The 12425-nt window shown below is 48.9% G+C and overlaps 1 protein-coding gene across 1 annotated transcript; it reads right to left on the bottom strand.

Annotated features, from left to right (window-relative positions):
• Nucleotides 1-2594: 2594 nt before the first annotated feature.
• Nucleotides 2595-7134, bottom strand: LOC8039216. The gene is made up of 2 exons (XM_029984203.3): nucleotides 6696-7134; nucleotides 2595-5338 (listed from the first exon to the last, which is right to left on the bottom strand). Exons 1-2 carry the CDS (start codon nucleotides 6699-6701, stop codon nucleotides 3026-3028), a joined length of 2319 nt encoding a protein of 772 aa, XP_029840063.2. The 5' UTR covers nucleotides 6702-7134; the 3' UTR covers nucleotides 2595-3025.
• Nucleotides 7135-12425: the final 5291 nt, after the last annotated feature.

Below are 12425 nucleotides of genomic sequence, written 5' to 3'. Positions count from 1 at the left end.
CTCCATGCAGCATGCATTAAGGTCTACCCGCTATCCTTTAATCAAGTCCAATCAGGACTCGGTGTTGTGACGTTACTGCAACCCTTGCGCAAGAAGACGAACTTGCACTCCGCATAGAAATTTAAAGATGACGACTTCCTTTGGATTGTTCTTGCCCACGCCCCTGAAGGATGTGCCCCCCTTTGTATTTGCTACGAAAGAACTGGGACACTTTTTATAAGCCAACACTGCTCGCAAACAAATCCGCATCTGCCCACACCCGGCGTGGGCATTGTGCGTGCGCAGAACTCAAATTCGTGTGAAGCAAAGCATCTGTTTCGCACAAAGTATTAACTGGATTAACTTGAAGTATTTAACTGGATTAACCTCCATCACATGAATAGGCTTTTGTGTCAGTTTTGTGGTGTGCATTAAGTCGTTCTGCCGACGAGACAATCTCTTGTTCCGAGGCAGGTGCCCTGGGCAAAGTTCAGTTCAGCTCTCCGAATTGCAAACATGCGTTTTCCCACGGACAGTGAAAGGAGGTTAAAGTCTAACTTTATCCTCGCGGGCTTTCAAAGCACCACGTGTTGTGGACGTACATTACACATCCTGTGTGAAATCGCCGCGTAGGCTGAGGCTAGACAAAAACAAGCTGGGCTAGCCAACACTTGCCAGTTTAAAAGTGATATGTCCTCAAATGACATTAATGCATAATCCTTAAGGTAGGACGGAGGTCTGTGCGTCCTTGACTGCTGCTGATCTATAGCGTTGTCCTCGAAGTTGATGACCACTCCATGGCTTTCTGTCCATGGAGTGGTCATCAACCGACACATGGACGAGGACACATCCATGTTGGATGTGTCCTCGTCTTCACGTTTGTCGCTTTCATCCGAGTGACCAGAGAGTGCTCGGCCGATGCGGGTGTCGGATAACTCCGGTGCCTCTGGCGCGCGTAAATTGTGTCGGCGGAGTTGCTCGATGCTTGCTTTTCTTTTGTTTTGTCATTCCTTTATGGAATGCGGCCTTTTGATGATCACAGTGTTTGGGGTTGGAGAGGACTTCATCTTGAGTGGGCCCTCGAGAAACTGGTCTGTCATGCTCGATCTCATTCCGATGCAGTAAACGGAGCCACCGATCTTGAACCTCAGAGTCTTGCTGCTCGCGTCGTACCAGCTTTTGGCCAAAGCTGGAGAGTTTTCCAATTTGGCTTTCGCGTCACGCAACTGTCCCGACAACTTGAGGAGTCTGGTTGTCTCATCTAGGTCAGCTTCAACTCTTCCGATGTTGAGCTGTTCGGGAAGGTTCGGGACGTAACCGTGCACGAGCTTGAGGGGCCTGAAGTGTGATGAACACTGTTTCAAAACGTTGACAGAGGAAACTGCCTTGGATAAAACCATCCCCCAATTCTCGTGACGTTTGACGAGTTTTTCAAATATATTCTTCAGTGTCCATACCATCCGTTCGACAAGACCGTTGGTTTGAGGCCAGTAGGGTGGTTGAGTCACGTGCACGATTCCCAGTCTGTACAGAGCAGCAGTCTGTGGCGTACGAGGACGCTTTCATTGCTGCGTTCGTGTTATGCACGCGCATTTTCTGGCTGGCCACAATTGCGAGCGAGCTCCGACTGGTCTGTAATTTTCGTAAACAGTGGAAATGTGCAAATGAAGTAAAATATTGACATATCAGCAACTTGAAACTTGTCTAGGACATAAAAATACAAGGTTGCGACTATATACTGATTATAAACGATAACAGCAAGACTGCTTTGAGACACTTGTTCCTATTGCACTATGAAAAGCTCAATCAATCATTCACTTGTTTCTGTGACTGTACCTGCGGATATTGACAAGTAATACATTTAGAGCTCTGAAGGGATCCGAGGTCATTTATATTTGGGCCCGCTCTTCCGAGTTTTCCGGAGCAAAGGTGCTGGACTTAGGGCAATAAAATGTCAATTTGCAATGATGTAATAGTGTGGTAACATCTTTTGTTCACATTGTCCACAATTGATCAGTTCTCAGTAAGTTTACAAAAAATAAACTGCCCTCCCCTCTGAAGTAGTGCATGGATGTGTAAACTTCAAAACTACAAGATCAGCTGCATGAAAAAGTAAGCAGCTTCACAATGTTTCGTTGCACGCTAGTAAAAAAAAAAGTCAATTTTTAGGTTTTCATGCCTAGCATTGTATTTAGCTACAATTATTTAAATTCAAAGGCCATTTTTTATGCAAAGTGAAAATTGGGATTTTTTAGTGGCCAAACCTGTGGAAGGCATGTGGCACGCCTTGGCGGAGGACAGGATTAATTTTAACCACGCGGAGGTCTTTTGATGTGCAACTGAAATCTATTGCAGACACCTGATTTGGGGTTCAAACCTGACCTGAAAATCGGAAAGCCGGCGCTTTGCCAGGGGCTCCATCTTATATTCAGCTGTTTCCAGGATTGAAAATTGCCACGTCTAGCACATTCAGAATTTCACTAAGCATAGTAGCTATCTCAATGGCATTGCGACAACCTCTGTGGGGCCACTGAAATTGTGTACTCTTCAAAATTAAATGCATTAGTGTGCTCACGATATCGGGAAGGATAACTCAAATGAAGCGGAGAAGGACAAAAATGGAGCAATGTTTATTCTACAAGCTACAAATGTAGACAAAGGACAATATGATACATCATTCATCAGTAGGTTTTATCAGACATTATATTAAAAATGTGACATCAATAACAAGACTAGAGGGCAAAGTGTATCGCACAAACTTAGAAAATGTTGGGATTAACAAGTTCTAAATAACTGAATCGCATAGAAAAATGTATTGTCTCTTCACAAAACTACATTTCACTGAAAGCCTGTTTTCATTGGCTGTGCATTCCCAACAAATAAGCTCTACGATGCTTCAATCTTTTTCGTGGCGGAAACATCCACTCAACGTTCTGGTGTCACAAAATGCACGACTTTGCGGCATCTTATGCCAACATATGCAATGCGCCGCTTACGATTGCTTTTCACAAACGCACATGCGACAGAAGAAACGTCGCTCTCCGCACTAGTATGCACTCCTCTGCTTGATGTCGGTTACTTTCAAGTAGGAGCAAATCTTCAGCCAACACTCGTAGTTGAGGGAGTCGATCTGCGTGCAGTTGCGCCGCCTCCTGGGCCAGCAGACGACTGGGCCTTTCGAGACGGCTGCAATCGCAAACAGGTTCGCTGTGATGTACCGGCGTGCATTTAGCATCAGCTGCTTCACTGCCTTGGCCCCAGCAACCTTGACAATGAGAGCAGCAAAGGAATCCGTGCAGCACAGCTGCTCGTAAACCTCCGCCGGAAACCGCTTCGTTCCGAAGACACCAGGGTCCATGGCAAACTCCACGGCCCGGCTGAGGAGAGACACGTTCCTCCTCAAAACCTCGTTCACCGCGAAGATGGCGTCTGCACACTCGGACTTGTCCCAAACTCGGAGGGATGTGAGGACGCGGTTCTCCCTCATCCCCTGCGCGATGACCTCGAGCTCTTCCTTAGGTGCGTTAATGGTTCCGAAGTGAACCAAAGTGGTGTTCTTTTGTAGCATATCCAGGAAGGCCTGTGTGATCGGTGGCTTGTTGGAGACGTACTCGACGTCGAAGTGTGTCACGCTGTGGTTGTCCCCGAGACCGTTCATCACAGTGGCCATCACCAGTGGCTCCGAACTTGCCGTGTTCAGCAGGACGCGTTTCAGGGTCTTGGTGGTCGCCAACATTCTGGACAGTCGACGAGCCGCAGAGCCATCGATGCAAGTCTCCACCTCTATGCACAACGTCTCCAGGCACGGGGTGCTGCAGAGCGCTGCAAACAGTTCTTTCAGGCAGCTTGCATCGAAGTCCACCAATGATTCAAGGTGGACAGAGGTGATCCGGTTGGCGTGGCTCTTAATGTTCCTTGAGAGAGCAAAGACCCCGTGGGCGTCATAGCTCAGCCGCACACGGTCATAGACAGCGGCACGCTGCAGCGACCGCGACAGGTCAGGAATAGCGTCGTCGTCGATGTCAACGTAACCCAGCATCAGCTCAGTTAGGGTGTCGTTTCTGGTGAGGGCATCAACCAGAAGGATGACGCCTTCCGCTCCGATGTCGTTCCGTTCAAGGTTGAGTCGCCGCAGGGTTTGGTTGAATGTGAGCGACCGTGCCAGTGCCATGGTGGTTACATCGTCGAAGCGGTTGTGCTTCAGGTCGATGTCCTGCAGCGAAGTGTTGACTTCAAGCAGGTTTGCGAAGGCCCTAGCGATGCCGTGGCCCACGTTGCAGGCAACAAGGCTTAACGTTGTCAGAGTGTTGTTGGCGGCAAGTGCGTCCATCAGTGCGGCACCAGAAACCGGTGTCAGGCAGCACGCGTGCAGCACAAGCGTTCGCAGGCTATGGTTGATGGCAATAGGCGCAACGATAGAAACGACCTGCGTCTCACTGAAGTTCTCTATGCTCTTGAGTGAAAGTTCCTCTAGTTCGGACAACCCGTTGCCAAGCAACTTCCCGATTGCCTCTGCACCAATGTCGCCAAGCGAATTGTCCGTGGACCTCAGGACCCGGAGCTTCAAGTTCTTGCAGAGTCCTTGCATCACTTTGTCCGCTGCCGTAGGAGACATATCATTCTCCAGTAACTCGACAGTCCTCAGAGTCCGACTTCGAGCAAACATGTCCGCGAGACGTGCGGCCAGCTGCGGCTGGACGATCAACCTGTCGGCGCTCAGTGTCTCCAGTGTGGTCATTTTGCATAGGGCGTAGGCCAATGCGTGCTGTGCTTTCATAGACAGTTCCCAGCAAGAAAGCTTCAGGTGACACAGACCCCGGTTGCAGGAGAGTGCGTCACTCAGCACCGTCGGGTACCCCTGCGCCAGTGCGCTGTTGGAGAAGTCGGCAGTCTTGATGCACCTATGGCCCTTGAGCAGGAGGTGGAAGAGAATGCACGCATCAAAGACCCAGGAGTCTCTCAGGTTGACAAATACAAGGGTCTCCAGAGAGCTAATGGCCAGACGCTTGGGCTCGACCTCCTTAATCTCAATTTCTACATGCTGTAGGACAGCGTTGAAGGCAGTTGCCTCATAGAGAATCCAACAGCCCTTAGGGTCTCCGTGGGTGCATGGTGCCTGCATGTCCACGCCGTGTCTCTGGAACTGGTCCTGCAGTCTCTGGAGCCGAGTGACCAGGTCGTCGACGGGTGGAAGATCTGGGCAGTTGTGCTGCAGGTGCAAGGCATAGAGACGGTGGTTTCGGCCCCTGGTTCTGGGTGGATTATCAGCTGGGTAGCCAGGGTTTGTGGTTTGGTGGGGCTTGAAGCCTGTGGGTCGGCTGGACAGTCCATGCCTTGGGTGCCACGAACGGGAGCCATGCTGCAGAAACCGCCACCGGAAGAAAAAGAAACAAAAATTACAGATGGCAAATATACAGGAATGCGGGACATTCTCTTCGGAAAAGATCATGGAAGACAGTCTATGTATGATGTGTGTGATAAACAACACACAAAGGACACAACTAACAGCGTTTTTCTACGGAGTGGGTCTGGATTATACATGTCTTCTCCGCAACAAGTAGCTAATGGTTTCACAAATTACTTCCGAGAGTGCTACTCTTCAGATATAATCCTTGGTGCTACCTCGTCTAAAAATATTGTTTGCGATGACGCTTTGAATATCACTCGCGTGGATACGGTTGAAATCTTAGAAGCGATAAAGAAACTGAAGCCAAAGTTTTCAGTGGGTGTTGACCAGATACCGAGCTTTATCGTTAAGGGCTGCGGACAGTTATTTACGCCTGTTTTGGAGCACATTTTTAACCTTTCTTTGCGACTGTGTATATTCCCGTCTCTGTGGAAAATTTTGATTGTCACTTCTGAGGTAGACAACTACAAACCGGTTCTCGTTGGTGGGCCCCTTCTCGTGGCCCACCGCGACAACCACTGTAAAGCTGCACCCGGAGCAGCAGCAGCCCCCCCCCCCCCCCCTTCCCCCGCTTCTGCCTCTTGGGATCCGTGACGTCTAAGGTACAGTAGCACAAATCACTACGATATACCCTCCGCGAGATCATCTAGCATGCAACGTCATTGCAGTGCATTAAAAAGAAAAAAAGGGGCAGTATATGTAAAGCGAGAACGTCGTTCTTAATGACGTCATGTCGTGTGGTCGCGGCGTACAACCTCCAGAAGATATAAACGCATCGAGTACAAAGCACATGAGTCAGTTTGACGGAATTCACGCTCAACACTGCCATGTTAGCGTAATTTAACGAGATTTGTTGGCACAAAGAAATTTAAGAGTTATAATTATAATGCAATTAAATGCAAAGGTGCAAGCGAGCTGGACAAGAATGACGAAAGTAATCCCTGGAGAAGGGGAACAAGAGGGACAAAGGACAAACATGTTTGTCCTTTGTCCCTCTTGTTCCCCTTCTCCAGGGATTACTTTCGTCAAATTTAAGAGCATGGACAGGCGCTTATGTCTTTAGCCTTTATTTTCTTTTTTTGGCTGTGGAGAGCCACGGCACCACGGAAAGGCAGCAGCCCTTATCATAGAGGCCCGCGGTGCCGCTTCTCATGCTCTCCTACGCCAACGCCCTTAAAACATGCATTAACAAAAAAGAATACTTAGCAGCATCCCGCACAATACGACAAAGACAGCGCGATGTCGTCGTCAAAATCCCGAAGCTCGACGGAGAATCGCAGCCTTCGATGTCAATCAACCGGTCGTTTACCTCCATTGTGATGATCCGGATGTGCAGTCCCTTCCAAAGATGTCTCGTCCACGACCTACGACCGGGTCGTGGTCTCGTCACTAAAAAAATGGCCCCCGACTTGAAGTAATTCGTAGAAGCCCGGACTGCGGGGACGTCGTTGTGGCAGCCGTGTGATATCAACGGAGGCGTTGGTGATATGAAGGGGGACTGGGAGTTGCCGGGAGACAAACGGCGGTCAGCGATCGTGAGCGACGGACGCCGCCCACGTTGCTGGAACGGCTGGAGTCACTGGAGGACTGAGTCAGGCTCACGCAGACTGAGTCGCTCGCTCAGTGCAGGCCAGGGCTACAGCTACAGTGGCTACAGCCACCATACCACCCTGGGACCCTGGTGCAGGCTCAGTGGAGTCGCCACAGTCGCCAGTCGCTGGGACCACAGCAACCACAGCTCCAAAGATGGTGGCGTACTGGGTAGTTGCAAACAAATCAAACAAATATATATGTTTGATATGTTTCAATTTGTGCTGTTTTCTCATATTGGAGTACAGGAGGGTTAAAAAAAAAAACACAACAACATGCAGATGCGTAAAAATTTGGCATGTTTTTATAAGGTAGTAAGGTTCTTCGGACAAAAAGCGCTTAAACTCGAATTCCTCAAACAGAAACCGAAACTTGGCGCTACCCGATAAGCCGTCGCCTTTGCGCGTGATTCGTCTCGTTACCGGGGGTATCGGAACCGCCCGGTGGCGATTCACGTAATGCGTTGATTCAGCGTGATGCCACGCATTTGAGGGTGTCTCTTGGATCCTTGCAATGCTCGCCTTTGACAGTGGCAAAATGGTGGCCGAAATAACACATAATTTGCCTTGGTTTTCTTTTCGGGGAAAATATTGCGGGCTTATTTTTCGGCTCTGTACAACACTCAAATATCGATGACAAACGCACGTTCAAACGAATGAGGTGAGTGAGGTATCAAGCAGGAACTAAAACCGGTAAAGATAACGGTACGATTACCGTTTTTTCTTCAAATCGGTTTCATTTTGGCGTTTTAGGGTTTCGGTTTTTATCATTTCGGTTACCGGGTAACCACCCATAGAAACTTTTTTTTTTTTTTTTTTTTTAATAAGCCGATTTGTCTTTGTTATATTATGCAATCCTCGATCATCCGCACCGGTGCGCACCGGGGCACTGAGGTGCGCCCCTTTATCTTCGATCAAGTGCACCGGTGCGCACCGTACGTCCTCGATCAACGAAGCGCACCCTCCCGGTGCGGCTTTTCGTTGCCCCAACGCGCACCAAGAAAATCGGCGGTGCGCCGGGGTGCAGTCCCATCAGGCATTGCGGCCAGGAGCGGGAATCGAGAAGATGGCGGGAGTAGCAGACGCGCAGACTATCGAGATGGCGATCTTGCAAAAACGAACACGCCTCGCAGCTGCACTAGATGATTTCCTCGGGTCTTCTGACGGCGAGACGACGAGCTTCTCACAATTGCCGCGATTACTGGCGATTGCTGCGGTGGCAAGGAGCGCCCGAAGAGCACGAACTTCGTGGAAAGCGGCGCGAGGCGTTTCGATGACAGCGAGGTACGGCTATTATCTGGCGTTTCGTTTTCTTGAACTAATAATGATGGCCAACATATACATGTGGAATTGTCACCCGCTTCGTGACCCCATCGACAATCACGTCCACGATGTTTATTTCTGTGGGACCGTGAAATCCGCGAGTAAAAAAATAGAAGAAATTGACAGCAGACGGTCACCGTGTGCTGACCTACGCAAAATAAACGAACAAAACGCGAAGTGACGCAAGGTGGAGCTCGCCGCGGTGCACCGGCGCGGCGCAGTTTGTCCTCGATGTTGCACCGACATCGCGCTGCACGACCGAGGAGCGCTGTGCACTGTGCTGGTTTCAGGGCGATTCCGGTGCGAGTTGATCGAAGATGCTATTAGTTTGGTAGCACATCACCTTCACAAAGGTGCTAATACTGGAAACCGGGGCAGTATAGTGCGTTTTCACGTGACGTCAATCCGCCATTTTGTTGTTAGATGTCAGCATGATGAAACTTTTCTTTTTGTGCACTGCCAATTGGTGGGTGTGATGAGAATATTCGAATGTTCGCCTTCTGCACGCGCAACACTATTCTTAAAAACAAAATAGTAGACGATATGACGTCGGTGAAAGCAGCCTTTTCACGGAACTAGAAAAGGACGAAGAACGAGAAGAGACGGCACTCAGCGCTGCGCTGAGTCCCGTCTCTTCCTTGCTCTTCGTCCTTGCCCAATGCGGAGACAAGTTCGTCTGCTACTCGCACATATGTTACAATGATGCCAGAACGCCGAGCTCTTATTGGCTAATTGAACAAAATAGTGGGTAGCTTCAAGGCATCTAGCATTAGGGTGTACCCACTATAGCCAGTCAGAGTTCAGCGTCGTACTGACATACCGTAACTCCTGCACAAGAAGCAGACGACTTGCACTCCACATTGCGCTGTTTTTATATACCGGGTGTCTCAAGTAGCGGCCAGGGTCTTTAAATCGACCGCAAAATGCGGTTTCTTGACCTATCGCGCTACGATTTTGTGCAACGTTGCCCACAGGTGGTGCATTTTTCCTATAAAATTTGCAAAGAGCGCACTTACCCGAGGAAAATTAAAAAAAGAAAATGAAAAAAGGCTTAACTCCTATGGAAATAATAGGGCGACCTATTGATTGAACGCCGGTGGCTTCGTTGTTTCCATAAAAGGTATGCTTTTTTTTTTTTTTACTTTTTCCTTGGGTAAGTTCGTTCTTTGCAAATAGAAAAAAAAAATGTACCACCTGTAGGCAACGCTGCGCAAAATCGTGGCACGATAGGTCAAGAAACCGAATATTGCGGTCGATTTAAAGGACACATGCAAGAGAAAAAAAAAAAAAAAAAACATATTTTTAAACAGCTTAGATGGAAAAATGATGTCATAAAACAATTTTACAACCAAGAAAAAAAATTTTAGAACTATATTTACGGCGCTATACGAATTTGTAGTAGGCGCCGGCGGGCGCCGCGGAAAAGTGGCCTTTGACGGGCCCATATTTGTCACGTGGTGCTTGCGCCCTTTCGGAAGCTTCCTATGGCCTCTAAAAGTAACTTATTCATCTTTGTTTGAAGTATAACACAAAACTAAGATGGATAAGTAACTCTTAGAGCCCAAAGGAAACTCCTGAAAAAGCGCAAGCAGACGTGTAGACCTGTGCGCCGGTCAGACGGCGGCGGCGGCGCCCCGAAGCAGACGAACTTGTGCGGCGGCGGCGACGGCAGCGTGGAGAAACGTGTTGAAGCGGCGTTCGCACAACGCTTTTTTCCTTTGCATGTGTCGTTTAAAGAGCCTGGCCGCTACTTAAGACACCCGATACTTCAATTACATTTTACGATATAGGAATCAACCGTTTAAACTGAGTTTATTGACATGTGTTGCCCCCCCCCCCCCCCCCCCCCCCCAAACAAAATCCTGGCTACGTGCCTGGTGCCTCCCCACCAAAATATCTGGACTTTCCATATGATCGTGTATTCTCTAGCTATCAATCACACTATTTCGGGAATAGAAAGGGCACATACCACGTCGAACAACCTTGAGCCGCTAAGCTTTTTTTCGCCAGTCGCAAACACACAGTGGCGTCAAAAGTATTTTGGAGGGGGGGGGGGGGGGGGGGGGGCGGATACGGTTGGGGGCTATGAAACAGTTCGAACAATATAAAATTTAGAGCGAAATTTCCCGCTAAATTTAGCAAAAATTTCTCCACTAAAGTTAGCGGGAAATTTACAAAAAATTTCTTCCCTAAATTTAGCGGAGAAATTTTTCCGTTAAATTTAGCGGCGAAATATTCCCGCTCAATTTAGCAGCAAATTTGTCCCTTAGCGAGAAAACTGAATTAGCGCTGAGGTACCGTGACGTGAATTTCCTCGCTAAATTTAGTGTGGAACCTTAACCTGCAGAATATAACGAGAAAATTTCCCCCTCTAAATTTAGCGAAAAATTTCCCCGCTAAGTTTAGCGGGGAAACGTCCCATAATGCAACGCGTGGTTACGTCGACACTAACGCCGACGCCGCTCAACCCGGACACGGGCTCCAGAAGAGCTGCGTTCTAAAGCGCGTTATTTTTTCGCTAGAACTGGAGATTGAAGCTAACGAAAGCACGCTGGGATTCCCATGTATTTTGTCAATAAAGGCAACGTGGGCGTTATCTTGTTTGTAGAAGTTCGTTACATGGCACGTAAGCAGCGTCTCGGTAAGGATCATTGCCTGGGCCCAGGAAAGGGGGGGGGGGCCTCTGCCCCCCCCCCCCTCCCCCCGAAGTCTACGCCTATGCCACGGTGTAAGATAATACTCTTCAGGTGAGGACAGCTCGCTCCTCGCGGCGTGCCCGATAAAGTTCGCTCTTCACTCTTTCTCACTATGGTTTCAAGCGGCGCCGGCAGGTGACTCGTCGACCCATGGGCACGTACAAGACGGCTCGTGCCGCCTCATGTGTCATATCTACATTTAATTTTACGCTATCTATACTTCGTTTTATGAGAGATCCACACTTCGCTTTATAGGAGATCTATACCTTATTTCATGAGAGATCCATACGTCGCTTTACGGTCGCGGATGAGTTCGTGGACCGCAAACACGCGTTTGCGTTTCCGGAACTCATATGGGGGGATCGGTGGCCGAGTGGGCTGAAGCGCACACCCAGCTCGACGCGGGTGGAGCGAAAGATCGCGCTGCAGAACCAAGGGATCCTGGGTTCGAGCCCCACCCCTGCCCGTTTCGATCTGGATGAGCATCGTACCGGCGTGCGATCGTGTATCACTACCGCGTGGTGCACGTTAAAGACCCCAGGCTAGCGGTTGTACTGCACTGGCTAAGTTGCTCATCTACAGCGTGTGACTTGTCGCAACTTTAATGGCTGACCAACTATACGCTTTATAAATATCCACACAACCCAATTTTTTTTTAACTCATGCGACCATGGTTGGGTCTACATGAATCATAGCGCATCGATACGAACAGGTACCAATCACACGGACCCTGTCTTTCCACTACTTCCTCTTCTGCCCATCTGCTACCAATCAAAATCAAATCTCGATTCCATGCGCTACGGCCGCATCCATGTAAATGCAATCATTGTAAACGCAGCCGATGGCAGGCTTTAAAAGGGGATGCTTGTGCGAGCGCTCAGGGGTCCACTAAGTTCATCCCCCAGAACCTTCATCCCGGGACACTTCACCCCAGACACTTTATACCAAAAATGTTTCGTCCCAAGACGTTTCGTCCCAAGACGTTTCGTCCCAAGACGTTTCGTCCCAAGACGTTTCGTCCCAAGACGTTTCGTCCCAAGACGTTTCGTCCCAAGACGTTTCGTCCCAAGACGTTTCGTCCCAAGACGTTTCGTCCCAAGACGTTTCATCCCAATACGTTTCATCCCAATACGTTTCATCCCAATACGTTTCATCCCAATACGTTTCATCCCAATACGTTTCATCCCAATACGTTTCATCCCAATACGTTTCATCCCAATACGTTTCATCCCAATACGTTTCATCCCAATACGTTTCATCCCAATACGTTTCATCCCAATACGTTTCATCCCAATACGTTTCATCCCAATACGTTTCATCCCAATACGTTTCATCCCAATACGTTTCATCCCATGTGCATTACATGTCAGGATATTTAATACTTTGAAGTCTCATGATGTGCACGCGCGTTCTTTACGCAAACACCTCTAG

Source organism: Ixodes scapularis, unplaced genomic scaffold, assembly GCF_016920785.2.
Source record: "Ixodes scapularis isolate PalLabHiFi unplaced genomic scaffold, ASM1692078v2 PGA_scaffold8__174_contigs__length_109621045, whole genome shotgun sequence".
In the NCBI taxonomy this organism is placed as follows: Eukaryota; Metazoa; Arthropoda; class Arachnida; order Ixodida; family Ixodidae; genus Ixodes; species Ixodes scapularis.
This window is presented reverse-complemented; position numbering and strand designations above follow the sequence as displayed.